This window comes from Megalopta genalis, chromosome 2 (assembly GCF_051020955.1).
Source record: "Megalopta genalis isolate 19385.01 chromosome 2, iyMegGena1_principal, whole genome shotgun sequence".
NCBI classification, from domain to species: domain Eukaryota; kingdom Metazoa; phylum Arthropoda; class Insecta; order Hymenoptera; family Halictidae; genus Megalopta; species Megalopta genalis.
In genome coordinates this window covers 1,399,381-1,423,865 of record NC_135014.1, presented here as the reverse complement: position 1 = coordinate 1,423,865, position 24,485 = coordinate 1,399,381, and the positions used below count along the sequence as shown (strand labels likewise).

General features: G+C 33.9%; 5 protein-coding genes across 10 annotated transcripts in view; 4 read left to right on the top strand and 1 right to left on the bottom strand.

Annotated features, from left to right (window-relative positions):
• The window catches only part of LOC117223443 (uncharacterized), a 90,184-nt gene extending 81,260 nt beyond the window's left edge, over positions 1 to 8,924 (top strand). For all 4 annotated transcript variants that reach the window (XM_033475713.2, XM_033475711.2, XM_033475712.2 and 1 more), the window contains 6 exons: positions 1,982 to 2,252; positions 3,381 to 3,547; positions 4,494 to 7,664; positions 8,063 to 8,099; positions 8,169 to 8,339; positions 8,646 to 8,924. In XM_033475713.2, the coding sequence (XP_033331604.2) occupies positions 1,982 to 2,252; positions 3,381 to 3,547; positions 4,494 to 7,664; positions 8,063 to 8,099; positions 8,169 to 8,339; positions 8,646 to 8,675 (3,847 nt within the window). In that variant the 3' untranslated portion in view covers positions 8,676 to 8,924. The remainder of the gene's footprint in view (positions 1 to 1,981; positions 2,253 to 3,380; positions 3,548 to 4,493; positions 7,665 to 8,062; positions 8,100 to 8,168; positions 8,340 to 8,645) is intronic.
• On the top strand, positions 8,751 to 10,915 carry LOC117223447 (inositol-tetrakisphosphate 1-kinase). Its single transcript, XM_033475722.2, has 5 exons — positions 8,751 to 9,379; positions 9,502 to 9,600; positions 9,662 to 9,803; positions 9,902 to 10,038; positions 10,110 to 10,915. Exons 1-5 carry the CDS (start codon positions 9,257 to 9,259, stop codon positions 10,698 to 10,700), a joined length of 1,092 nt encoding a protein of 363 aa, XP_033331613.2. The 5' UTR covers positions 8,751 to 9,256; the 3' UTR covers positions 10,701 to 10,915.
• A 456-nt stretch (positions 10,916 to 11,371) lies between these two features.
• On the bottom strand, positions 11,372 to 15,108 carry crn (pre-mRNA splicing factor crn). Of its 2 annotated transcripts, XM_033475717.2 has the most exons (15): positions 15,092 to 15,108; positions 14,517 to 14,749; positions 14,349 to 14,438; positions 14,111 to 14,271; positions 13,846 to 14,042; positions 13,471 to 13,772; positions 13,241 to 13,355; positions 12,986 to 13,161; positions 12,797 to 12,897; positions 12,630 to 12,741; positions 12,393 to 12,539; positions 12,238 to 12,314; positions 12,040 to 12,157; positions 11,689 to 11,949; positions 11,372 to 11,620 (listed from the first exon to the last, which is right to left on the bottom strand). In XM_033475717.2, the coding sequence occupies exons 2-15, from the start codon at positions 14,550 to 14,552 to the stop codon at positions 11,447 to 11,449; spliced, it is 2,067 nt and encodes a 688-aa protein (XP_033331608.1). In that variant the 5' UTR covers positions 14,553 to 14,749; positions 15,092 to 15,108; the 3' UTR covers positions 11,372 to 11,446. The 2 variants fall into 2 exon arrangements, with proteins under 2 accessions (XP_033331608.1, XP_033331607.1); XM_033475716.2 differs by lacking the exon at positions 15,092 to 15,108 and having other exon boundaries at positions 14,517 to 14,983.
• A 285-nt stretch (positions 15,109 to 15,393) lies between these two features.
• Positions 15,394 to 22,068, top strand: bbx (bobby sox). Of its 2 annotated transcripts, none has more exons than XM_033475719.2 (8): positions 15,394 to 15,792; positions 17,964 to 18,164; positions 18,284 to 18,733; positions 18,807 to 18,994; positions 19,082 to 19,204; positions 19,296 to 19,403; positions 19,504 to 19,832; positions 20,035 to 22,068. In XM_033475719.2, the coding sequence occupies exons 1-8, from the start codon at positions 15,766 to 15,768 to the stop codon at positions 20,121 to 20,123; spliced, it is 1,515 nt and encodes a 504-aa protein (XP_033331610.1). In that variant the 5' UTR covers positions 15,394 to 15,765; the 3' UTR covers positions 20,124 to 22,068. The 2 variants fall into 2 exon arrangements, with proteins under 2 accessions (XP_033331610.1, XP_033331611.1); XM_033475720.2 differs by lacking the exon at positions 15,394 to 15,792 and adding an exon at positions 16,835 to 17,525.
• An 816-nt stretch (positions 22,069 to 22,884) lies between these two features.
• On the top strand, positions 22,885 to 24,362 carry Yippee (yippee zinc finger protein). The gene is made up of 3 exons (XM_033475710.2): positions 22,885 to 23,041; positions 23,114 to 23,275; positions 23,894 to 24,362. The coding sequence occupies exons 2-3, from the start codon at positions 23,115 to 23,117 to the stop codon at positions 24,105 to 24,107; spliced, it is 375 nt and encodes a 124-aa protein (XP_033331601.1). The 5' UTR covers positions 22,885 to 23,041; position 23,114; the 3' UTR covers positions 24,108 to 24,362.
• The last annotated feature ends 123 nt before the right edge of the window (positions 24,363 to 24,485 follow it).

Below are 24,485 nucleotides of genomic sequence, written 5' to 3'. Positions count from 1 at the left end.
AACAGCTTAGCCGACGTAAATTTTCTCGCCGTCGGGAAACGACAGTTGTTGTATCGTTGTTTAGGTTATGGATCTTTGGTTATGGCGGTATCGCGATGGTTCAGCTCTCATCTCAATATAAATATTTTTATAAATTTCGATTCTTAACCCTTTGCACTCGAGCGGCGACTCCTGAGGCGTCACTAAAAATTGCTATACTATTTTTCTAGATAATTGGCGACGGTATCAGATTCGTTTATATTTTCAAAAAATGGTTAAAATTGCACTGTACTTGCTGGCAGGCTCAATTTCATACGAATAAATCGTACTAAGTCATATAAAATGGAAAATATTGTGGACCAGAAAATATGCTTTGAATTTCGAATTAAAATAGCTTCGACAGCAAAGGGTTAATTTCGTTTTTGTTGAATTGGGGCGGAACATTGCAAAATGGCGGAATAAAAAGGAAGAAATATTCCAGGAAATAATTCATTCATCGAATTCAACGAATCCTACTATCCTATTGTTATTAATTTGTTAATCGTTGAAATGAAAATTCGTCGCGTTTGGTTCAGCAGAATGTGCTGGGTGGTATGCTGATGGCAGCGAAATTATGTAATTTTTCGACGCGATAGAGGAACAGGAAGAAAGTAGCGGCTCCCTTTAAGGATCGATATTTGCTATACATATGTATTGTACATATAGTAAAGACACTCCTCGGCGTATCCAGGATAGAACGTGGAATGGCTGACAACGTAATACATGGGACGGTTTGATTTTCTGCACGTGAAAGATGGGTGGTGGGAAGCCCGAGGACAACCACCCCGCCACGAAAGAAACTCGTATAGCTTTATTGTCATCGATTCGTGAACTTGTATACCGCGATTCGCGCGTGTCTAACCCTTTCATTTTCGGTCCCATATCTTACGCTTTGGCCTCGCAACTATGTACAGTAAATTCCTCCGAATTTTCCTTCAGCTTGTAAACAAAAATTGACAATGTAGGACAATGTAATCTCTCCTCTTCCCAAATTATCCATTTTTGTTCGCAAGCCGAGGGACAATTGAGGAGAATTTACTGTATTTATAAGATTTTAAATTGTACAGCGTAAATAGATTTAATTAGCGTAATTACGATTCCAAAAGCACGATAAAATTGTTAAATGCATAAGAAATATATCATTCAAATCATTCGATCGGATCTATCATCAAACGTATTCGTACGTAATAAATATATTAAATTTATTTTAATTATATAAATATATATATTCATGATAAAATAAATTCATAATTATTTATGATCACGATTTTATTATGTCGTAAACTTTTGTGAAGTTTATCTGATGAGATTTATAAAAGGTCATTCGATGGAAAAACATTTTGTTTATGGAAATGCGATGATCCTGCCCTTTGAATTACACAGTACAGTAAATTCTCCTCAATCTTTTTTTCCAGCTTGTACACAAAAATAGACAATTTGGGGAGAGGAGATACAATTATTTACACCTTGCACCTCGTTTTTATAATTGTTGACAATCGCAAACTATGAAAACTAGTCGCGGAGCTCGAATAATCTTATTCTTCTCTTCTCGAATTGTCCATTTTCGTACTATTAATTTACTAATTACTAAAATAACTAAAATAATTCTTACTAATTTTCTAAAAGAATTTACTGTATCTTTTCTTTGTCGCTGTTATTTTTCATTCTCGTTCATTGCATAATCTTATACTTATATATATTATAAGTATATTTATAGTTATATATTATAAGATTATATTATAATATAATCTTATACTATAATATAATATATAATATAATAATAATATTATATTATATTATATTATATATATATATATATATATATATATATATATATATAATTATTATATATATTATATTATATTTATATATATTATAATATAATCTTATACTAATATTTCACCCTTGACTTGCCGAAGCATTATTTTGATACTGTAACAAACAATTACAATACATGTTACAGGAGTAAGCAGAACATTGTAGACTGCTTGGACTTGCAAAAGGGGCCCTCGGTTCCTTCGTCTGCGGTTTGTCACAGGAAGATGCATTCGCAGTCCTCGTGCGATTGTTACTGCAAAACAGGCGAGCCGACGCATCGTCGTCGGAACGGAATTCAATGCGACAGGAGTCGTGTGAGACTGGTGACGTCGAAAACTTCCGTTTGCAAGACGGATACCAGCAGGAGCGGACGAAACGTTCCATTAACACCCGCGAATCCTGTTAACGATGATCGGGTAATTACGATAATTTAAACTTTCGACTTTGTTTTTCTTCCGGTCGCGTTATCGAATCGAATTCGACCGTTGGTTAAAATTTCTTTTTCCGAATAAAAAAGAAAAAAACAATTATTCTATATATATATCTCGCGGGCGACGTGAAAATGTGCATAAATGTGCGGAAATAAAATTAAAGTAGACGACATTTTTACCTCCATTTTACGAATCCTTTTACGGGGCCCACTCTGCAATCACATTTCCTCCCCGCTTTAAACTTTATCGCCTGCTGCAGAATGTTCCGAAGCTTTTTATCCGAATTGCATGTGTTCAACATTGACCCGTCGTCCGAAAGTACATATTTCGAACCGTCCAGAGCGTTCAAACGTTTCCCGGATGTTCGCTAGAACTCACTAGAATGTTATGTCCGCGTTGGAAGAACGAGAATATTTCAATAATCTTCCTTTTACTACAGGTTATTTGAAAATCAATTCATTTTATTTTTATAATTCTAAGTTATTCGAAAATTAATTAATTTTACTTTTATACTTTTAAATTATTCGAAAATTAATTAAAGAAACATTGTGATATTTTATTATTTATTTATTAGAAATATTGTGATATTTTATTATTTATTTATTAGAAATATTGTGATATTTTATTATTTATTTATTAGAAATATCGTGATATTTTATTATTTATTTATTAGAAATATTGTGATATTTTATTATTTATTTATTAGAAATATTGTGATATTTTATTATTTATTTATTAGAAATATCGTGATATTTTATTATTTATTTATTAGAAATATTGTGATATTTTATTATTTATTTATTAGAAATATTGTGATATTTTATTATTTATTTATTAGAAATATCGTGATATTTTATTATTTATTTATTAGAAATATTGTGATATTTTATTATTTATTTATTAGAAATATTGTCATATTTTATTATTCATTTATTAGAAATATTGTGATATTTATTATTTATTATTTACTATAATATTGATATTCAATAAACGTGATAAATTCCATATATTTTTAACATGTCAGAATCGCCTAACAAACGTCCGTTGCAATTCGATTATTATACAAAAATTTGTGTCTTGCATCGTTGTTAATTCTCTGAATTTCTGTCGCAGCTGGATAGTAAAAGATCTGCCACGATGCCTCCTGTCTCCCCGGACCTCAGCCCGGAAACATCGGCAGCGCTTGAGAATGTGGACAGATTGGTGAAAGATGCACAGATTCAAATCAAAGCAATCAACATGGTCGCCGATTGCAACGGTTTTCAAACGCCTGTGAAAACGTGGGTTATCTCTCGGGTGTCCGCGTAATCGAATGACTTTATACGCACTCGAAAGTATTCGAACACTTTATAAAATTCAGTTGAGAAGTTATAAAAATACATTTTTTTCTTAAACTTTTATTATTAGTTTTATATCTCTATTGTTTAAAACTTTTCTTTACTTTTTATTTTTATTATTACTATTATATATCATTATTATTTATTTACGATCGATGTCGTTTCATATCTCCGTTTTACACAATTTTATGATTTGTTTATATATTTTGAACTTTTTGTCTTGCAACTTGTACGACCGGAACCCACTTTACGGGTACGGACAGTTATGTACAAAACACATGTATAAATATAATTTGTTGTCTCGACTTGTTAGTGCATCTGAAAAAATCTGTAAAATTAGAATGCACTTTTGGCATTTTTGGCATTTTTGGTTTACCGGCTAATGTTGACGTAATACAGGAAAAATCCACCAAAACTGTGCGGAGGTCAGTGTTCGAATACTTTCGTGTATGAGTGTACATATACAGGATGTCCCGAAATTATGCTACTTCCGGGAAATGAGGGATTCCCGAGGTAATTCGAAGCAACTTTTTCCTTAGCGAAAATACGATCCGCGGCTTCGTTTGCGAGTTATTAACGAAAAACAGTGACCAATGAGAGACGAGCTCGCCTGTCGCTAGGCGGCCGAGCCAATGACCCTCGACCGCTGGACTGCCTTGCGCCAGCAGATCTCGCCTCTCATTGGCCAGATTGTTTTCGTCAATAACTCGTAAACGAAGCCGCGGATCGAATTTTCGCTAAGGAAAAAGTTGCTTGTAATCACCTCAGAAATCGCTCCTTCCCGGTTGCTAACATAATTACGGCACATAATTATTTTATACCCGATTACATATATATTATTTTACACCCTACAATCCAAGAATTCGAATAACGTTTAAATTCCTCACAGGTACTCGGCCGAGGTGTCCTTGGACGACGAGAACGACCAACTGTTATACGTGCGTGAACGAGTGGCCTGGAAATTTCAAGAGGCGAACAGCCGACCGGACGCGAGTCACGGGAATCCGAAAACCGAGGGAATATCGTACGAAAGAAAGCTTCGCGCCGTGCCGAGGAAGATCACCGATTTCTCCGCGCCGAAATTCAAGATGCCCGAGGAACGCTGCAAGGAATTCAGGTGTTGCGGCCCGTCGGTGGTCCAGGATCCAGGAATTTCGGGCGTGGATACACAGAGCGGAGCAGAGAGAGCCAAGGGAGCCGTCGATGCGCCGAGCCTCGAGCGAAACCCGCGGTTGAAGAGCTTCAGCTATCAAGCATGTCCGACGGTGAACATCGAAAGGCAACTGACCGCCCGGAATTTGGAGAGCATTCATATATCGCCGGATCCGTCGTTCGTCCAAGAGAACGCGAACGTTGGGACTTACATAGTTTCCCACGGATGCGGGACCAAAGGTCAGGCCCGCAAGGAGAAGTTCGCGAAGATATTCGAGGAGCCTAGGGACGCCGCGAATAGCAAACGACCGAGCGAGAACCGAAGGAAGAAGCACGGGACAGCGACGAATGAAGTCAAGGATAGCGACGAGTCCTCGCGCGGTTCGGTTTCGAGAGGATCGTCGGCAGAGATTTCGGGAACGTCTGCTGGAGCCTCTTCGGCGAACGTCGGGAACGATGCGGAAGACGCGGGAAAACGGGACGAGGGAGCAGCGATCGGCGGTGGGAACGAGGAAGACATTGAATCGGTGACGACAGAGGACGTCGTCGACAGAAAACCGGAAGATCGGGAAGCGCGGGTGGAGATTGAGACGTTCGAGGAAGGAACGGACGGCGGAGCAGCGAAGAAGGGTGCTGCCGGTGTGAAAAGCGAGCACAAGCAAGTGCGTTTCAGCGAGGAAGTCCTCGAGGAGGTCCCCGAGGAGGTCCACGAGGACATTATAGAACCGGAAGCAAGAAATGATGAAGAGAGAAGCAAACCCACTGAATTGGAAGACTTCCTCCCTGCGGGAGGAATTAAAATACGCCAGGACTTCTCGTCGCCGCGCGAGCGAGAAGAGGAAAAAGAGGAAAAGAAAGTCCACGATGAGAGGAATCGCGAGCGCGAGCGCTATAAGGTCGTCGAAGAAAATTTCGCGAGTCTCCGTCGCAAATATTGCGACCGGAATGATCGAAGCCTAGAGGATCACAGCCTTCCCGAATCTTTGAACTTGGATACTTCCGGCGAGGGCTCGGAGGGCTCGACCGTCGAAGAAGAATTGTATGATCCGGCCATCGAGGAATTCGATGACGTACTGCTGGCTTATAGCAAAATGATCGAGGACGCGTCGCAGTCGATAAGAACGATAGACGAGTATTTAACGCGGCCAGAGCTGAGGGAATTTCTGCAAAACGACGCGGCCTCGCAGTACAGCGAGTCGACGAAACCGGCGCGGTTGCGCGAACGATCTCGCAACGATCTCGAGATGCCAAAGAGAAAATCGGTTAGGGATGAAAGAGCTATGAAACACAAGGATATAAACGAGGGGCGCAGATCCTGCGGGACAATGACTCGGGCCAAGGGCGCGAGATCCGTGAAATCGCGAGCGGCTCGGTTCGATAAGCCGGATTGCGATTCGGAGAAGAAACGCGTCTCTCCCGAAAGCTCGATGGGCGATCCGTTAAGAGGCGATCCGTTAAGAGGCGATTCGAAAGTTGGAAAACGGACAGACGCGAGAATTTCATCGAATGCGGAGACCGCGTTGACCGAGAGCGACAGCGGCAAGATTGCAAGGCACATCGAGAAAACGCTCGCGAAATTCTTCCAAGTGCAACGTTCGCGAAGTGCGGCCGCTTTCCGAGCGGGAGACGAAAGCTCGAGCTTGATCAGCTCCGCGAATGGCTCGTCAGCGAGCACGGACACGCGGAGCCTCGGCGAAGATAAATTGGAAGCAGCGTCGAGAGTCCTCGGTGACCTTGAGAAAGAGCCGAGTCCGCAGGAACGCGCGGTGATCCTGCAAGAGTTTGAAGGAAAGCAAGCTGGCTTCGAGGATAAAGTAAAAAATGCATTGGATCTGGAGAAAATGATGCCGATATTAATGAAGAACTTGCTGGAGAATTTTCAGAGCGACGCGACCGGCTCGCCGCATAATCTTGAGTTACTGATAACGGAGAACGCGCCGGTGAACAATGTCGAGTCGAACGCGCACGAGATGGACACTGCACGCCTGAAGACCGACGACGAATCTGAGGAGAAATGCTCGGGGATCCGGACTGATGCGAAGGAGATCGTGAAAAGCGGCGTAAATATTAGCGAGAAAAATGCCAGCGGCGAATCCGTTTGCGAAAACATTGACGCCGATTTCGTCGATAAGCCAGCGAGTCGATCTTCGAACTCTGAACAAGTTGCGGAGCAATGCTTGAAACAAGAGAACTCGGTCACCGAGCCGAGTAACGTTAATTCGAGCGTCGAATCGTTGAGAGAACTTTTGAGTGCGAAAAGCAACGGTAGCTCGAACAGAAAAATGGAGGACGGCGTCGTAGAAAGCTGCGAATACGTGGAACAGAAGGGTAATAATGATGGAAATTTAGCTAGAATGGAAACCGATCGGAGCAGAACTGATGAAAGAGTGCAGAGCAACGTATCGGTGCCGGCATGCGAAGGTGCAGCATCGGAGACAACGAATAGCTTGTCTATTATAAAAAATAAAGGAGCCGAGAGTACGCGTCTAAAGGATTCTGTTAACGAAGATTTTCCGAGTAAAGCAAGTTCTAGAGTGGAAAATGAGAGGATCGAGTTGTCCGAGTTGGACCAGAATAAAAGAAAAATCCCAGTAGAATATAATGACAGAGGGTCATCGTCTTCTGATTCTTTGCGCGATTGCGTATCTCTTGGATCCTCTTCGAGAAACGAACCGAAACTATTAAAAACGACGGAGTCGACCGGCAAGATAAATGAGACCGATCAAATTACGGAAACGAATGACCCAGTGAACAGTATTTCCAGCAGGGTATTCAATGAAGAACATCCACGCGGCCATACATTTGAAAAAGAGAAGATTCTTTCAGACTTGTATGACGAGATACACGAGCAACTGTTACATTCCACACTCGCCGCGAATCATTCGACTCTGGTCCAGCAGAATTCTAGGTGCAAACATGATTTTCTTCTCGTTTTCTTAATATCTATGTTGTATTCCTATTGGCTTGTTTTATCAATTAGTACTGGAGGGTTTATCAAAGAAATGATCAACTTGACATGGTCGCTTCAACAGAAAATCATAATTTTGCTGGCTATGAGTAAATTACGCGTCTTAATATTAATGTAATTTTACATCAAAATACGAGTGCTTACTTATATAATTATTACTTAATATTATTATTATTACTATTATTATTATTATTATTATTACTACTACTACTATTATTATTATTATTACTATTTACTATTATTACTATTATTATTACTACTACTATTATTATTATTACTATTATTACTACTTAATTATTACTTATATAATTTCTCGCATTTGTTTATTTTATTTTTAGGACGTTGGAAGACATGCCTCCAACAGTCTCACAGACAGTAAGATATTTTCTTGTAATGGCGTCCGTATGAAAGATTCTTTATATTAAACGCATTTCATAATTTTAGATCGAGTCGGTATCTTTGGACACTTCCCGCTCTGAGGGTGAATTGTTCATGCCGAGTTCCGGTTCTTGTTCTCTGGGCGAAATTAAAATGCTGAATACCAATGATCAAGACAATATAATTACAGTCTTTGTCACAAAGGAGACGTTGACTTTGTGGAGCGAGTCCTCAAAAGTAAGTACAACTGCTTAAGCAGCGATTCTTTTATTTTTCAATAGTATTATTACAAAACCTTTGACTTCAAATACAAGACTTAGATTTTCGAAAATATACATTTATTGATCATACATTGAAACCATAAACGTTATGTTTTCACATTGAACGCAACAAAGTGACAGCTTAATACAATAAGATTGTTATTATTCATTTATTTAAATAAAGAAATTTCTACGTGTGTATCTCGCTCTTGTCTTTCGAAATTAATTTAAAATCGATCAAATACTATGTTCATGTGCTTAGTAAAGTTTTTATATTTTTTAGTCGTTGGTACAAAGTATAGGGGAAATTTAAAGTTGCTGCTTTGACGAAAAGTGCGTTGACGAGTATGCCGGAATTACGTGTGTATGCATTGCATTTGAAGATGCAACGGCGGTGACGTATTCCCGACTACTTGTGCTTCCACATAAACAGTAGGAGATGATTCATAACTGCATCGATACATTATAAGAAAATTTGTTATTTAAAGTGTTTGTATCGTGTACCGACAAATTATGAAAGTATGTATAATTAAGGAAAAGTAACAGTGTTATAGAATGCGGCCATCATTGTTATCTTGCTAACCTATGATCATTTATCGCATGTATGCACGTAAATTATACGAGTAGTGTTATGCTTCAAGTTTAAGTATAGAAGAATTAATATCTTCTAGATATAGAACGTGTGAAATATTTGTGAATTAGAAGAACGTAATAATATTGCGTTTAGATATCACAACAGATATAACCTAACATTTTGACGAAAATATGAGATTACTTAAAGTAAGACTCTCGTAGAAAACACAATTAATATAATTCACATAGGGTGTCTGTTAAAATAATGTATTGCATTCTCTTTAATGGATAAATATTTTATTCGACGTAAGAGAATTGTAAATGGAAAAGAAAATGTGCGAAAAATATACCATCGGTTACTGGATATCCGAGAAAAAACGGCAAAAGTTCAATTGGAATCATTTTTACAATCTCTGTGAAGCTGAAGGATTTCAATTAAAAATGGTAAATAAATTTTGTACATTTTCTATCATTATCGAGCAATTGTAACCTTCTAAACAACTGTAAACAGCTTTATAAAGAAATTGAACTAGCAACGTATTCTTGCATCAATGGATTGCTTTCAGATGGACATAGATTCTGATCTTGAATCTCAGGGACCATTCCATGTTTTTATACATAAATTAACACCGAAACTAGCGCTTGCAGAACGTGGTGATCAAAATGTATGATAAAATTATCTGAATTTGAAATTAGAACTTGTGTAACCATTTATTTCTGTTGCAGGCCAAAGCAATTATTTCAAAAATCGAAGAGTACTTCTGTCGACACCCCAAAATAATAGTTATTGATCCTTTGGAAAATATTAAGATTTTAATAAATCGTTATAAATACTATGAGCTCATACGAGAACACATACAATTTAATGGTAAACCGAAAAATATGTTTCTTAACTGATTACCAAGGAATTTATTAATCGAACTACTAAATTGTGAACATAATTGATTATGAGCTTTTGTTTTTCAGATGTATTTACTCCAAAATTCGTAGAAATTAAAACGAAAGATACTGTTGAAAATATATCACTGTTAAAAAAGGCAAATATTAAGTTTCCAATAATCTGCAAACCACTTATTGCTCTTGGTTCTAGCGATGCACATAAGGTGAGCATATTATTCTTTATATAAACATACGCTTGTAACATAGAATGTATACGATCAGTTTTCATTTTCAGATGATGGTAATTTTCAATGAAGAGGAATTGAACAACTGTCAACCACCTTGTGTAGCACAAGAATTTATTAATCACAACGCAATTGTTTACAAAATATACATAGTCCGTGAACATTATTATGTAGACGAGAGACCCAGTTTTAAGAATTTCTATGAAGAAGACTGTACTTCGTTAAATACCATATTTTTTAATTCGCTTAATATATTTAAGAGTGGTTCAACATCCAAATGGTCAATCTTATCAGAAGAGAACATTCCATTAACGCTAAAACCAAAACAGGAAGTATTAGAGAAGATTGTAAACGAAGTTAGCAAACTTTTTGGACTTATTTTGCTTGGTGTTGACGTTGTGATTGAAAATCACACTGGACGATATGCAATTATAGATGTAAACGTATTTCCTGGATACGTAGGCTATCCAAACTTTTTTGAGCAGTTAATAGGATGCGTTAGACAGTTGTTAGTCGAACAACAAACAGATACACAACAACATTCTAAAAGCTATTCGTTGAAAAAGTGTTTAAGTGATGACCTCGATTCTGGTTTTGAAAGCGATGAAAAAAAGAAATGTTCTACAAAGACAACTAAATAAAACGTGAGAAACAGTAACTAATTTAAGAAAACAGATGACTATGAAATTGATATCCCAGTTTACTATATTCTATCAAGTACAAAAAAGTATTGTTTGAGAAAATAATACACTCTCTTTTTACAATAAAACATCATCTACTCATATATTCAAGGACAGCTGTTTCGGTTGTTGTATCAGATCTCCTTTTTGCAATAAAAAAAATTATTTCTTTTGTATATTTTTCACTTATTTTTTTACTTCCTTATACAGTTATTGAAAAAATTAATCGTTCACTGTTTACATTGAATCTTTTGAATAAATGTATCCATGTAGTGACAAATACATGTAGCGCAAACTGCCAAAAACAAATACTTTTCTCTGGTGCAGTGTGTTTGCACTGATGAACAAAAACTTCGATAATTAACATATGGAGGTTACACTTTTATAAGCAAGTCAATAGCAAGATATTGAAAATATGTAATAATAATAAAGCTATTAATCATTGTAACATTTATATTTTACTTAAAAAATCTTTGATTGATATTTATTATTCACGATACATTTTATTACTGATATGTAAAAGTTCCAAGTACAAATATTATGTGTAACAAAACATACATATATGATGTCATAAATACTGGTTATACTGTAAAGTTTTCTAAATATAAATTTTTTTTAAAGTTCAAAACGTGTTTATTTATTTACGTAAAATTAATTTATTTACAAGAATATAACATAATTCTTACAGTAAGCAATACAGTTACGTTTCAACTGTTTGTCTCTGATTGAGAAGTATTCATACTCGAATTACTTTCACATTTTTCACTGAGTTCTTTTTGCTTCATCCAGGCTTTGGCAAATGCCAGGAATTTAAGATTAGGTCTTTGTGACTCATCTTCTGGAAAAACAAAATCGAATACTTCTTCCCAACCGTCGTCATTCTAAAAATGAGAAACGGTGTTAATTTTTCATTTAAGAAATATACTACGGAAATATGGAATTTATTTACCCCGTCTTCTCCTACAATACGTCGTCTACGTTTAATTCTGCGAGGCATTTTTTCCATAATTTTAACACGAGTTTCGTCGTCTCCTTTCTCATTTTCGAAATCTCGCCATGCTTCTAATAGTAGCGCTCGGCTTTCTTTATCTCCGCTTGATCTAAGGGCGTCATTTCCACGTTCGAAAATTCTTCTTGCCAAAACAACATTATCTACACCATCTTCAGCTGTCGAATTTGCCAATTCAAATTTAGCATATGCAATCCAAACCTAAAATAATACATTGAATAATGAAATAGATAAATATTACAATTACGTAATTATAAATTCAAGGCCAATATGGAACTCTATGTTTCTTACTTTCACGTGAAGCGTACGTTCTAATAATCTCTCAAATAATTGTCTTGCATTTTCCGTTTCATCCTGTGCTATTTCAAAGTCAATATAAGATTTCCATAAAAGTTCTGGCATGTCCAATCTATATATTAGAAACAGAAATACATAAATATAACAGAAGCTTTACCATAAACTCTGGTTAGTTATTTTTAACCATTTTACCTTGGTTGCGATATAGCTAATTCATAAATAGCTCGTGCACGCTCTACATCACCTAATAGTGTTTCCAATTCTGCAAACTGTTGAATAAAAATTTGACATAAAATGTAACATTGAAAAAATTACGTTAAATATTAAATAATTCCTTTTTTACATACCTTCATCCATGTAGTGCAATTTTCCGGTCCAAATTCAAGGAACTTTTCATACAATATTCTACATCTATCGAATTCTCTTAATTGAATTTCCAGATCAATGTATCCACGATACAATTTATCCCTAGGGCAAATACCTAATGCCATACCCTAGAACAGTTTCAAATAAAATCATTTATAATTTACAAACTAAATTAATGGTGTAAAATGAAAGATTATTATATGCAATTAAATCCGTACCAATGTTTTCCTAGCTGCTGGTAAATTTTTTTGTCGTATTTCAAAGTATGCATAAAGCAACCAAATTTTAGAAAATGTAAAATGTTTATGCGGGATCAACTCCAAACATGCCCTGAAAAATTATAAATGATTAAATCACTGTCAGTTTTGAAACAAAAATTAATTACCTATAAACCTGACGGCATCTTTCTATATCTTCAGTATCAAGTTCCTCAAAAAGAGCATAATTTATCCAAAGGTAAATGTATCTTCTCCAAAACTGCTTTTCCTATATCATATAAATGCGTTCAGTTTATATTATCCATGCTAATACAAAACGTACAAAGTATTAAATCGCATAAAATTATATTCCTTACTTTAGTTGGAGGTACATTAGCTATAGCACGTTCATAAGTTTCTCTGATAACATCTGCATTTCCTTCAGATTCCACTAATCTCAAATAATCAAACCAAGCATCATAATTGGAAGGATTTTCTTTTACTTCTTGCTCGTATTGATATTTTCTTTTGCTTACTATTACGTCCTCAATGCCTATCAATAACGATATTACTTAGTCATACACATCTCCAAAATTATTTACAAAATTTTGTTATCATAATAAAAAAAGTACCTGAACGATCTCCGTATTTCTTTTCATGTATGGTATATGCTTTATAAATTTCTTGAGTCTTCTCTTTTGGAATATGATCTAATGCATATTTGTAAATTACTCTGGCTCGATCATGCTACAAAAATATATATTTATAATACACAAGATTATATTTTATCTTAATTTGGAATTTTACTTTATATATATTTTATTTATATTTTCAGTTAGTATTTTATTTTGTATATATTTACCTCTCTTTGGCCTTCTTCAAATTTTGCAAATGCAATAAACAATTTTTCATCTAAACTTTCATCGCCATAAAAATTAATGGCTCTCTCATAAACACTGCGTGCTCCATTTATAAATCCATGGGATTCCTCGAATCGTGCATACTTTATCCAATGTTTAACATCAGGGTGAACCATCACAAATCGTTCATAGATTTGTCTTGCTCTTTGTATTTCTTTATACCTCAATTCAAACTTAATGTAGGTTTGCCAAGCCTGTTCATCAGGTTCCCACTCCATCCACCTTTCAAATACTTGACGTGCTCCTAAATAAATAATTTTTTTAACAATCTCTTGTTACTACAGTATTTCTAAATATTAACTATAATAAAATTTTACCAGCAATATTTTCTAACATCTCTTCCATATATGTATACTTGTACCAAAATTGATTTGCTCTGGGCAATATAGTAACAGCACGATCCCATAAATTTCTTGCATGATTTACTTGACGATTTCGCATTTCCATCTCCGTATACTTTAGCCATAATGTAATATTTCTATGATCTACATCTAATGCTCGTTCATATATAGATCTAAAATTAAAATGTAAATTTTATTATTACATTCATAATATACCTAACTTTTTCAAGCATAAACAAACCTTGCTCTTTGAATTTGTTTTTGACTTTCTTCCCACTGAGCATACTTTATCCAATTTGAGATTACCATACGATTTTTGCGTATATTATCTTCAAAAGCTTTGCGTTTTCTATGTTGATAATCAGCTAACTCATGAGGATCAGAAATTTTTTGTTTCGGAGGCTGTAGATAAACATTAATGATCATATTACATATAATTTTGTTAATGTATTCTTATCGTAATTTCTCAAAATTCTTACCGGAGGTAAAATCTCAAGGTCTCGTTCTTTAGCCTCCCGCAAAAGCTGCTCTGCTGTTATTTGAATTTCAGCAGGCGCTTTATTCTTAACCTGTAATCATTTTAATAATTTCATGTTATAAAGCGATCTTTGTTTATATGTAATACATATAATAGAACGCGTACATACCTTAGCAACTTTTGGCATTTTCTGAGACTTCTCCATGATGTCTCGGGTACCTAAACTTCTTCAAGTGCGAAAGCTTGTGGACGACGAATAAAGTTACTTAACAAATGAATTAATTGAATAATTAATGATTTTAATAAATCACCACAATTTGGAAATAATCATAACGTGATTACACAATCCTTAGTTCCTAAGGATTTAATCCTAACTAGTAAATCCTTTCAGTATCTAAAACACTGCACAATAAACAAATACAAACAGATAGGTTAGGTCATTCTAACCTATATGAAGAGAATAACAAACTGACGCAGTTTCTGTTGGTTATTTTATAGTGATTCTGATCATTTTGATTGTTCACTGCATTCTATTGGCAACTTTTTTTATTACAGATTTGATTCAATCCTACCACCATTATCTAGTATAATCGAATTTAAAATTGATATTAATTTCGTATACAGGAACCAATGTTCTACGTTTGCTTGTTATGCTTCGCGTAATATGTATACGTTTATTAAAAAATGCTATTACAAGTTTAAATTGTCGCTGTTACGAATCTAAAGAACAATAAATCGTTGTACCTGAAACGTCTCGCAGCAAGTTTTGCACGGTAAGGTTGCTGACTCTGTCGTATTGTTACACGCGCGAATCTTGTATTTTTTTGAACAGATTGCGCACAATACTGAAAATGCACATGACAATAATATATTACTTCTCCGTTACATATACGAATTTATATAAGACGGAAGAAGAATTCAATATCTATGAAAAAGGTTTAAAATTAATATGGGTTCGATGAGATACGAGATTTGTTCGATGTCACAAGTTAATCTCCTCCTCGGAGTGAAAACAGGCGCGTGACTGGTTTGATAGTGACGTTTGTAGATTCGTGACGTTTGCACGGAGAATGTTTAGTTGCAAACAGAAAATTGTTCGGATAATGTCGTTCGAGTGACTTAAATGCAACGTATCCTGGGGGCTCTCTCGAAGTTAGTGAACGAACGGTGAGAAATAAGAAGATTGCACGGAGTTATGCGAGAATTTTCTTTCACGTGGGCTGCACGAAGCAACCGTGGATGAACGCATCGGTGCAAGAGAAAGATAGAAATAGTACGCAAGAAGGAGAGGTTAATTCGTGCACGGAAAAGAGCCAGAGAAAGAAAGCGAAACACAGAGGAAAAGAGAGGGCCAGTCAGAGAGCCGAAGCTTTATCTTTATTATGCGCCGCTGAGTGAATTGTCAAGTGAAATCAGAAATGGCTGCCAACGAGCAACAACGCAAGGTGAGTAGGGAGAAATACATTGTATTTTTCTCGGATTCCGAATAACATTTCGTTGCGTGACATCGAACGTTGGATCCGTGACATCATCGGGAGACAAATTTTCCGATTGAAACGGTTGAACGCGCAATTCGTTCGTGACGATTTTTAGTCAAAAAATGAGATTCGTACGATATATTAGGACTAGTCATAACGAAAAGAAACAACATCGTTCTGACTTTAGTTCTGCATTGATAAATATTTGTCAACAAGAAGGAACGAAAAGTGTACCGTGGAAAAAATTACTTGAGCCTTGCGCAAACAGGAATTGTTTAAACAGACGTTCTACTTCATTCAAATATTTGCCAGATCATCGATGCATAGAAAGACATATAGATTGCTGTATGTAGTATTTACATTCGCACGAGCAGCTGTCAGTAGACGTTCGGGATGGTGTCATGAAATCCTACGAAAAATATGCGATGCAGAATTCCCGTTCGCGTTCACCTCGCATAGAATGTTCGATCATTTTTGTCACAATTATTGAAAGCTCGTAGAAAATTTGCGAGGGATCGTGCGATCCCACCAGTCAATGTACAACAGTATTAACGAAAGCTACGACGTATGACAGACGACGACGTACCCTAACAATTTTGATAATGCTTCCTCCATAATTTTTCTCGTAGATTTTCATATCGATGTTCTTTTTCATTGAAATCGATCGTGGTGTGTAAAATGGTACGACGTATACCTGAAATAATTTGGACTTTGTGCGCTCAAAGTAATTAGACAGTATACGAAAATTAACATATGCCTTCTACGACGACAGATGTGTCTGTGTTCATTTTTTTCTTCGACAAGATCAACTAGTAGCTCTTGAAAATTTGTAATTGGCATCGCATCGTCGTCGATCGAATCGCTGGATACCGTATTTAGAGAATACCTCGGAATTCAAGATTCTTTTGACATTGAATTTGACTGAAACGAGCGTTTGTAAATTGTCCTCGTCTTCGTTGCACCCGTAAATTGACATGATTCTCTACAGATTTATCGTGAAATCGTTTCTTTGTTTCTCTTTTTTAAATCATTCATGCATCCTCATGAACGACACGTAATCCAATTAAATACCTTTATTTTTCCTGACAATTTATAGATGATACTGCAATTTACATTCGATTTCATAATACTGCACGGAATATAAATTAATGCATTTTTCTACACGTCATATTTCGCAATAAAGTTCACTTATCAGGAAGGTAAAAATATTGTACGATAAGAACGAATAACGAAAAGGCTGTTTCTCGACCGAAACTAATATTTTTCTTTTATTTTGTCCTTATGCACATATGTATGTGAATTACGTGCATATGTATGGCGATCGCAGTCATGTTCGTGCGTTGATTCACGTTTACATTTCGCGATTACTTGAATAACATTTAATTAAGCATGGAGGTGAATAGAACGACTGTTAGGCCAAGAGATATTTTAAGAAACTTGTATCATTTCATTGTGCGCATAACAATAAACTATTAACAAAGAAGTAATCTTATATTATTTTTCGCATATATATTTTGCATTTAGCTAATGATAAACTATTCCCGTAATACTTTGTTTCGATATGTTTAAAGAAATAAAGCTACAAGAAACATGTCATTTTTCTAAATACGTTGTTTTAGTCACAATTGATAAGTGCTTTGTTATAAAAATATGAATGAAAAAAATGTTGATAGAAGATTCTAGTGTAATTTCCAAGAAGAGTGAGTGTACTTACTGATAACAATAATATACTGCAATAATAAATTTCTTGAAATTGTATCTGATATTGGTAATAGGTTTTAATGGATTTTCATTACATATTGAACATCTATGTAAGCATACGTGACCTTAGAAACTGTCAAGGTATATTATTTTAAGGCTTCACAAGTGCTATAACATGACTACATAATGTTGTGACCTAAAGATTACAAATACATTTTTGACATGTTATTATTTATTTATAATTAATTGTTCATAAATAATATAATATATCACAAATCACCAGATGTTACATATACGTATAATACATAAGTTTTAAACTTGTAATAAAATATTTTTGAACTAACAATATTATTTATTATTTTATTGGTATGCTTTTATTCGTTAGCTGTCTTATATATTTTTGTACGATTATTTAATAAAATAATATTAATAATTAGGAACCACGGGAGTTAAGAGAACCAGCCCACCATGCGAGGAGACCTATGAATGCATTTCTAATTTTTTGTAAACGACATCGTGGTTCTGTGCGGTCTGGTTTCCCACATTTAGAAAATCGAGCAGTTACAAGAGTTCTTGGTGAATGGTGGGCCACTCTTCATCCAGATCAAAAACGTTCATACACAAATTTAGCACAGGAGGTAAATTATTTATATAATAAAATCCCAATGCAAAATTGAATGTAATCGTTAAGTTTATGGTGTTTGCGTCATTTACAGATAGGTGTGGAAAAAATAATTTTAATTTAATTATATTTCAGTACAAAGATGCATTCTTGAATGCAAATCCTGATTTCAAATGGTACAAATTACCAGCACCTCCTCTTCGTACTTTGAATACTAGGCCTACAAATAAAAAAACAGAAACGAGTTCTAATGAGCAATCTATAGAAATCAAGTCCGAGAATGAGTCTTCCGATTATTCAAAAGCTGACAAACGAGATGGACAATCAATTCAACCAGGTAAACTAGCAGACGAATCCCAAATTGGTGGCCTCAGTTCGCTGTTCACACCTCAGAAAATGCAAATAACTGATGAGCAAGCAACTGTCAATGGTTCTGTGATTGATGATAATGATGTTCTGAAATCCCCTAAAAAGAAATATATAGAAGCATCTTTTTCATCCGAACTTAAGAGAGAATGCAAAGCTGATCTTTTCGATGTAAAGAAAAAAAGAAAATCTGAATCAAACAATAATGAGCAACAATATGTAAGAATTTTTGCTGTTTCATCATATTTTTGAAATTACTATGTATGTAACTACTATTAATCTTACATTTTAGGATATAGAAGATGTGAAAATAGAAATAAATGATTTTATAACTACAAATATGCCTTCAGAAGAAACTAATTTTAGAAGTGAACGGACGTGCAAAGGTTTACGCTATCAAAAGTTCCTTGCAGAGCAAATGAAAAATATTGGTACATCAGGACAACAACCTAAACGAAAACGTCATACTGGAAATCGTAGGTAAATATTTCATCAGTTTTCTAATCAGAATAAATTACTAGTTTACTGTTTATATTACAAATCATTCTTAACAAATGTTTCTCCTAGCACTGATGGACATTCAAACGAACGAAGAAATTCAATTTCATCAAATGTTAGTGAAAAAACCGATTCGTTGAGTAGTGAAGGTGGAAATAGTTCTCGTGGAGAATTGGAACATCTTGTAGAAAGGTAAATAGATTTCTTTGCTTTATATTTAATAGTTTTCTTTCATATAATTTATAAATAAATATAAGTAACGAAAATAACGTATCATTTAAAGCGCTGAAGGAAATATTGAAGCTTCTAAACCGGAGGAAACAGAAACAGAAGGTGCAGAAGGAGAATTAGATTTTGGACCATGGAGTACACGTAAAAGATTTCGAGCTGAGTAAGTTCAATATAATATTTTTGGAAAAATATTCTGTAATGGAATTATATATTTATGATGAATATACAATATTATTTTTATGTGATATTTTCTTGTGTAGGGATTTTAATTTAGAAAAGAAAATTGAAGCGTTACCATCCTTAAGTTTAGAAGAATTTCAGGAAAAGAAGAAACAGCAACGTACGAAAAAGAAAAAAATAGTACAGAAATTAACGTCAACTTCAAATAACAAGAAAAATCAAAATAATTGTAACGCTAATGGTCAAGCAAATATTTCGAATAATCAAACAGATCGTGAAAGCACAGAAGAAGCTGACAAAGCACTCCTTGTTGGAAGTCAAAAAAGGAAAGCACGAAAACAGAGCATTACACGTAATGCAGCCGCTACAAGCGATTCCACGCAAAATGAAGCAGAAGAATCTAATAAGCGTGAGTATATAAAAAAGCAGTAATATCTTCTTTATTTATTTCTACAATTTTCTTTCACTTAGCATAACACATAATAATAATTATTATTATATTCTTAAATATAATATTTATCTTCATTAACTTTTAACATAGCGTTTATTTCATATATATGTATATAATAAATAGTGTTTTCAAAAAATGTTAATTATACAAATATTAATAGCGTGGTGTGCGTCACCGGACTTGGAAGCACTGGCATGTCTCGCAACAGTTGCCGCCTACAGAACAAAACTTACCAAAATTAATACATAAGATATATTTTTCGATGTTTAACAGTTGTTCGCGATACGAACTTGCACTGTGCAAAGCCAAAACTATATTCGTTTATTTCTTTAATATAATTTTCTATTAGGAGAATTACAGAAGTAATTGCTTTTGATTGCTGTTAATACATAATAACGTTTCAAAGCGATCGAAACTGTACCACATTATTACTGTTAATATTCATATCGTTAACCGCTGTTTATATAAATATTAATATCGTGACCGCTGCAAGTTTATTTCGCAACACAACATATAAAGATGTTTCTTTTATGTTACATAAATATTCCGCGAATAAGGTCACTGAGAGACAGTTTACCTTTTTTTGTATAGTTTGTTAACAAATAATGTTGTTACTATTACATCTTGAAAGAAGATTCTAGTTTTCACTTTGCGTTGCGTGTAATTATTAAAATATTGCGTCACACGTTTCTATACTTGTTAATAAACACCTGCAGTGCAGATGAATGATAGCCATTATATATAATTTAAAGAAAAAAAAATGCCCATGTGTATTGATGTTCATTGGAAAATTTGTAAAGCTTCTAACGTAAAACAGACAAATATTTTCTTGACATAGGACCTGACTAGGAAAAATTATCGATGAACGAAGCGAGAAAAGTACATATACGGTAAAAGAATGTTAGTCAGTGTGTATTGTATAAAATGATGTTGGAAAAGCAAGAGTCGAATCTTGTGAACTAATTTTTCTAATTACAAAATAGTATAAATATGATTGAAAGGTAACGCTAATAGAGCCATGAATCTTAAATAAAGCCGATGAGCAGGGCATTTTATCATATCTATGTGTAGTAACGATAACACGTAATAATTGCAAAGTCACTTGTTACTATTTTTGTTATTATCATCGGCATAAGTTTAATCTATATTTCATTATGTTCTGTAAACATTTTATGTACATAGAAATAGGTGCAGTATTATGAAAGATATCCTTCATGATCTGAATATCAAAAAAGGATATAATCAAAAATATACATGTATAAATATATATGTATATACATATATTTATACACATATGCAAGACCACTATTTATACGTTGTACATGCGTACATATATACATACGTGATGATGTAATTTATGAGAAAGTATAAAAATGTAAATTTTATTGTTAGTAAATGTTTTTGTGTATCAAAAAGCATATGCGTATATGTACGTATGTAATTTGATAAGACTACATATATATATATATAAATGTATATTTATAATATTTATATCGACTAACTATTATTTTAGTATTAAGACCATGAAATTGCGATTCTGTGCTCTGTTTGAGAAAGTAAGGGACTCGTCTGTGATTTTGGCTAAAGGAGTTTTTAATATTTTATATTTTTCTATTGATTTTTCTCTCTCCTTTTCTTTCTCACCTTTTTATGTTCACTGAAGTCTAACTCCAGATACTGTTAGTAAAATGATAAGAGCAACTAATGTTAGTAAATTCCTCTGTAATATGGAAATGAGTATACTGATTATATTTCAAATGTGCCTTGAAGAGATTTGAACATAGATATTAATCAATGACCAATAATATATTTTCGATTCGTTTCGGTATTCTAACTGTTTTCTGACATGTACACTTATACCTTCTACATTTTCTAAGTGTGGTTACGGTACATAATTATAGCGAGGCTTCGTGGCCAATGTCCGAATACGTGGAATTATTGAAAAAATATCAAGGGAAAGTGTTTCGAATTTTACTGCACAAACATCTATGTACCTAGCTTTAAAAATATAATTTACACGAACATATATATATTATATTATATATGCATGTATATATATATACATACACTTACATACATATATGTATGTATATATATATTCATACACTTACATACATATATGTATATGTATATATACTTGTAACATATTGTATACCATTTATATTAATAATAAAGATATAATATTTTGATGTAACCTTGAAGTTATTGCAATGTATTTGAAATCGTAAAATTATAAACCATAATAAAATATTTTCATGTGAATATAAAATTATTATTTATTGTGTTCTTTCATGGATAATTTTTATATTCGCGGTATATGCGAAAACAAAATCTTTAATGTATATTTATAGTTCTTGCATCATTTTCTAAAAATATATTATGATGTTTATATCTCTTTCATTTTCCGAGCATGCAAATTGTTTATTAAAGCTTCCGTATAACTTCATATGTTTAGAAGAATGTAAAATTTTCATATGTTCGTTTTGTTTTTCATATATTTTAGTGGTGCCCAACCATTTTTTACTTATAGATCCCTTGGCACCTTTACATTTCTGTAATTTTTATAATTGCAGTTATGTTATGTACAAACTATGTCAAGCAAAAATGAATAATAAAAACCAGTCTACTAGAGATTTTAAATCTATTAAAGACTTTAACTGTTAAAGCAAAATTTATATATTTTTTGGTACAATTCTTTCGTGTATTAATCAAATCTTTTCCTATACTAACAATTAATCTTTTTCGGGTCTTCTGAATTAATAAGATACGGTAAATTAAGTTAATTATACGCCATTAAATATTATTTTTTGTCACGAAAAACAATATGAAAAAAATATACGAATCATACATTTTTTTTATTATTTTACGCAACGAACAAAATTTAATGCAAAACAAATTGTTTTAAACAATTATAATGTAAGATCTCTTTGCTAGGATCGCTTTAGTCGCGACGTATAAAATTTGTACAGGGTTTAAACATCTTGAAATTTAAAATTCATGAAATGCGATCAAACTGACTTGACAACTACGAACGCTCGTGTATATATCCATGTACAATACAGCTCGCGTGTGTATATGTCGTGTCGTGCGTAGTGTTTATATCGTGCTGTGACGGTAGTGATATCTACGTCAAATTGCTTGGCTTGTTCGTCCCCCACAGATTCAGAGTAAATTTACTTGATTCTTTTACTGTTGCTATTTTGTATCAAATTTCTGGGAAGCGATTAACGACATTTCAGGATGGGCGTAATTTTTTTGGAACACATCGGAGGTACTCGTCTGTTTTCTTGCGCTTCCTGTGACACCAATCTTACAAATAGAGCTCAGCTGATAAGCACGCGTTTCACGGGAGCTACAGGCCGTGCTTTTCTCTTTAACAAAGTTGTCAACTTAAATTACAGGTACTCGCATTTTCGTGACATTCTTCTCAAAGATTACATTCATATTAATCGATTCAATATGTCATATACTGCCGTTACGTTTCGAACATTCTCGTAGTTGACAGACAAAGACAGTTGTGTAAGATGGAATATCATTGTTTCCATGTACCTAAGAGAATAGAATATGTTATATTCGCGAATAACTATTTTCTGCGAACCGAAATTTATATAAGTGCACGCGAAAGAAAAATAATAATTAGAGTTTTTTCTTCAGTCTTTCTTTTGAATTAAATACGAGTGCATAATGTGGTATTATTTTTATTTTGATTGGTGGGTTTCAATGTAGATTACTGACACTGATAACAAAATCTAGCACTTGTATTATCTTAATAAAATTATTTACAAAAGCAAAAGAGATATAGTTTTATCTTCATCGTCACTTTTTTCTTTTTTTATATTATCTATTTATTCTTAGGTTCATGATTTTTTTTATTGATGCGTATATTTAGATTTTTAGCAATGTTTAGCACACAGGTTACCATTGTTACATGTACAAAATCTCAAAGAAATTGTACTAATGGAATAATCTTATGAAATTATTGCATATTCGTAATTTAATTCATCTGCAATGATACACAGCGACGTACAGGATAGAGTGATGCTGACGGGTCGTCACATGGTCAGAGATGTCAGCTGCAAAAACTGTGATGCTAAGCTTGGGTGGTCATATGAATTTGCAACAGACGATAATCAACGTTACAAAGAGGGCCGTGTCATCCTGGAACGTGCTTTAGTCACTGAAACCGACGGAATGAGTGACAATATTTACTACCCTACAAATAACAGGTCTTAGGATAAAAATATATAATATCATAGTCAACGTATAAGCAGTTGTTATCTTCTTTGTGTTCCTTCATTATTTTGAAGTAATTTAAAAATTGTTCTTCAAATGTACAAGAATTTATACTCGCATTCAACATTTTTGTAACTATAGAAAATACCATTTCTTATAATATAGCATATTACTGATGATTTTTTGAAATTTATTTTTCATTATATACGTGTATCATGATGAATCTGATTGAAAATAAAGATTGTGTGTACTTTATGTTGTAGTTTGAATATAGGTACAAAATAAACGAGAATTAGTGGCATTCAATAAAGCAACATTAACAATAATAAATAAGTAAGTGTCTTTGATTGATATATGTAACTAAACTAAGTGCAAATA

What these genes read in the sequence shown, in the direction of transcription:
- LOC117223447 (XM_033475722.2), top strand. Translation starts at nt 9,257, where the DNA reads ATGGAAAAGAAAATGTGCGAAAAATATACCATCGGTTACTGGATATCC. An exon ending in AAGGATTTCAATTAAAAATG is followed by an intron (nt 9,380 to 9,501) that starts GTAAATAAATTT and finishes GATTGCTTTCAG; the next exon opens with ATGGACATAGATTCTGATCT. An exon ending in GTTCTAGCGATGCACATAAG is followed by an intron (nt 10,039 to 10,109) that starts GTGAGCATATTA and finishes TTTCATTTTCAG; the next exon opens with ATGATGGTAATTTTCAATGA.
- crn (XM_033475717.2), bottom strand. Translation starts at nt 14,552, where the DNA reads ATGGAGAAGTCTCAGAAAATGCCAAAAGTTGCTAAG. An exon ending in AAACAAATTCAAAGAGCAAG is followed by an intron (nt 14,043 to 14,110) that starts GTTTGTTTATGC and finishes TTTTAATTTTAG; the next exon opens with ATCTATATATGAACGAGCAT. An exon ending in CAGCAGCTAGGAAAACATTG is followed by an intron (nt 12,540 to 12,629) that starts GTACGGATTTAA and finishes AAACTGTTCTAG; the next exon opens with GGTATGGCATTAGGTATTTG.
- bbx (XM_033475719.2), top strand. Translation starts at nt 15,766, where the DNA reads ATGGCTGCCAACGAGCAACAACGCAAG. An exon ending in CCAACGAGCAACAACGCAAG is followed by an intron (nt 15,793 to 17,963) that starts GTGAGTAGGGAG and finishes ATTAATAATTAG; the next exon opens with GAACCACGGGAGTTAAGAGA. An exon ending in CGTCATACTGGAAATCGTAG is followed by an intron (nt 18,995 to 19,081) that starts GTAAATATTTCA and finishes TGTTTCTCCTAG; the next exon opens with CACTGATGGACATTCAAACG.
- Yippee (XM_033475710.2), top strand. Translation starts at nt 23,115, where the DNA reads ATGGGCGTAATTTTTTTGGAACACATCGGAGGTACTCGTCTGTTTTCT. An exon ending in GTTGTCAACTTAAATTACAG is followed by an intron (nt 23,276 to 23,893) that starts GTACTCGCATTT and finishes AATGATACACAG; the next exon opens with CGACGTACAGGATAGAGTGA.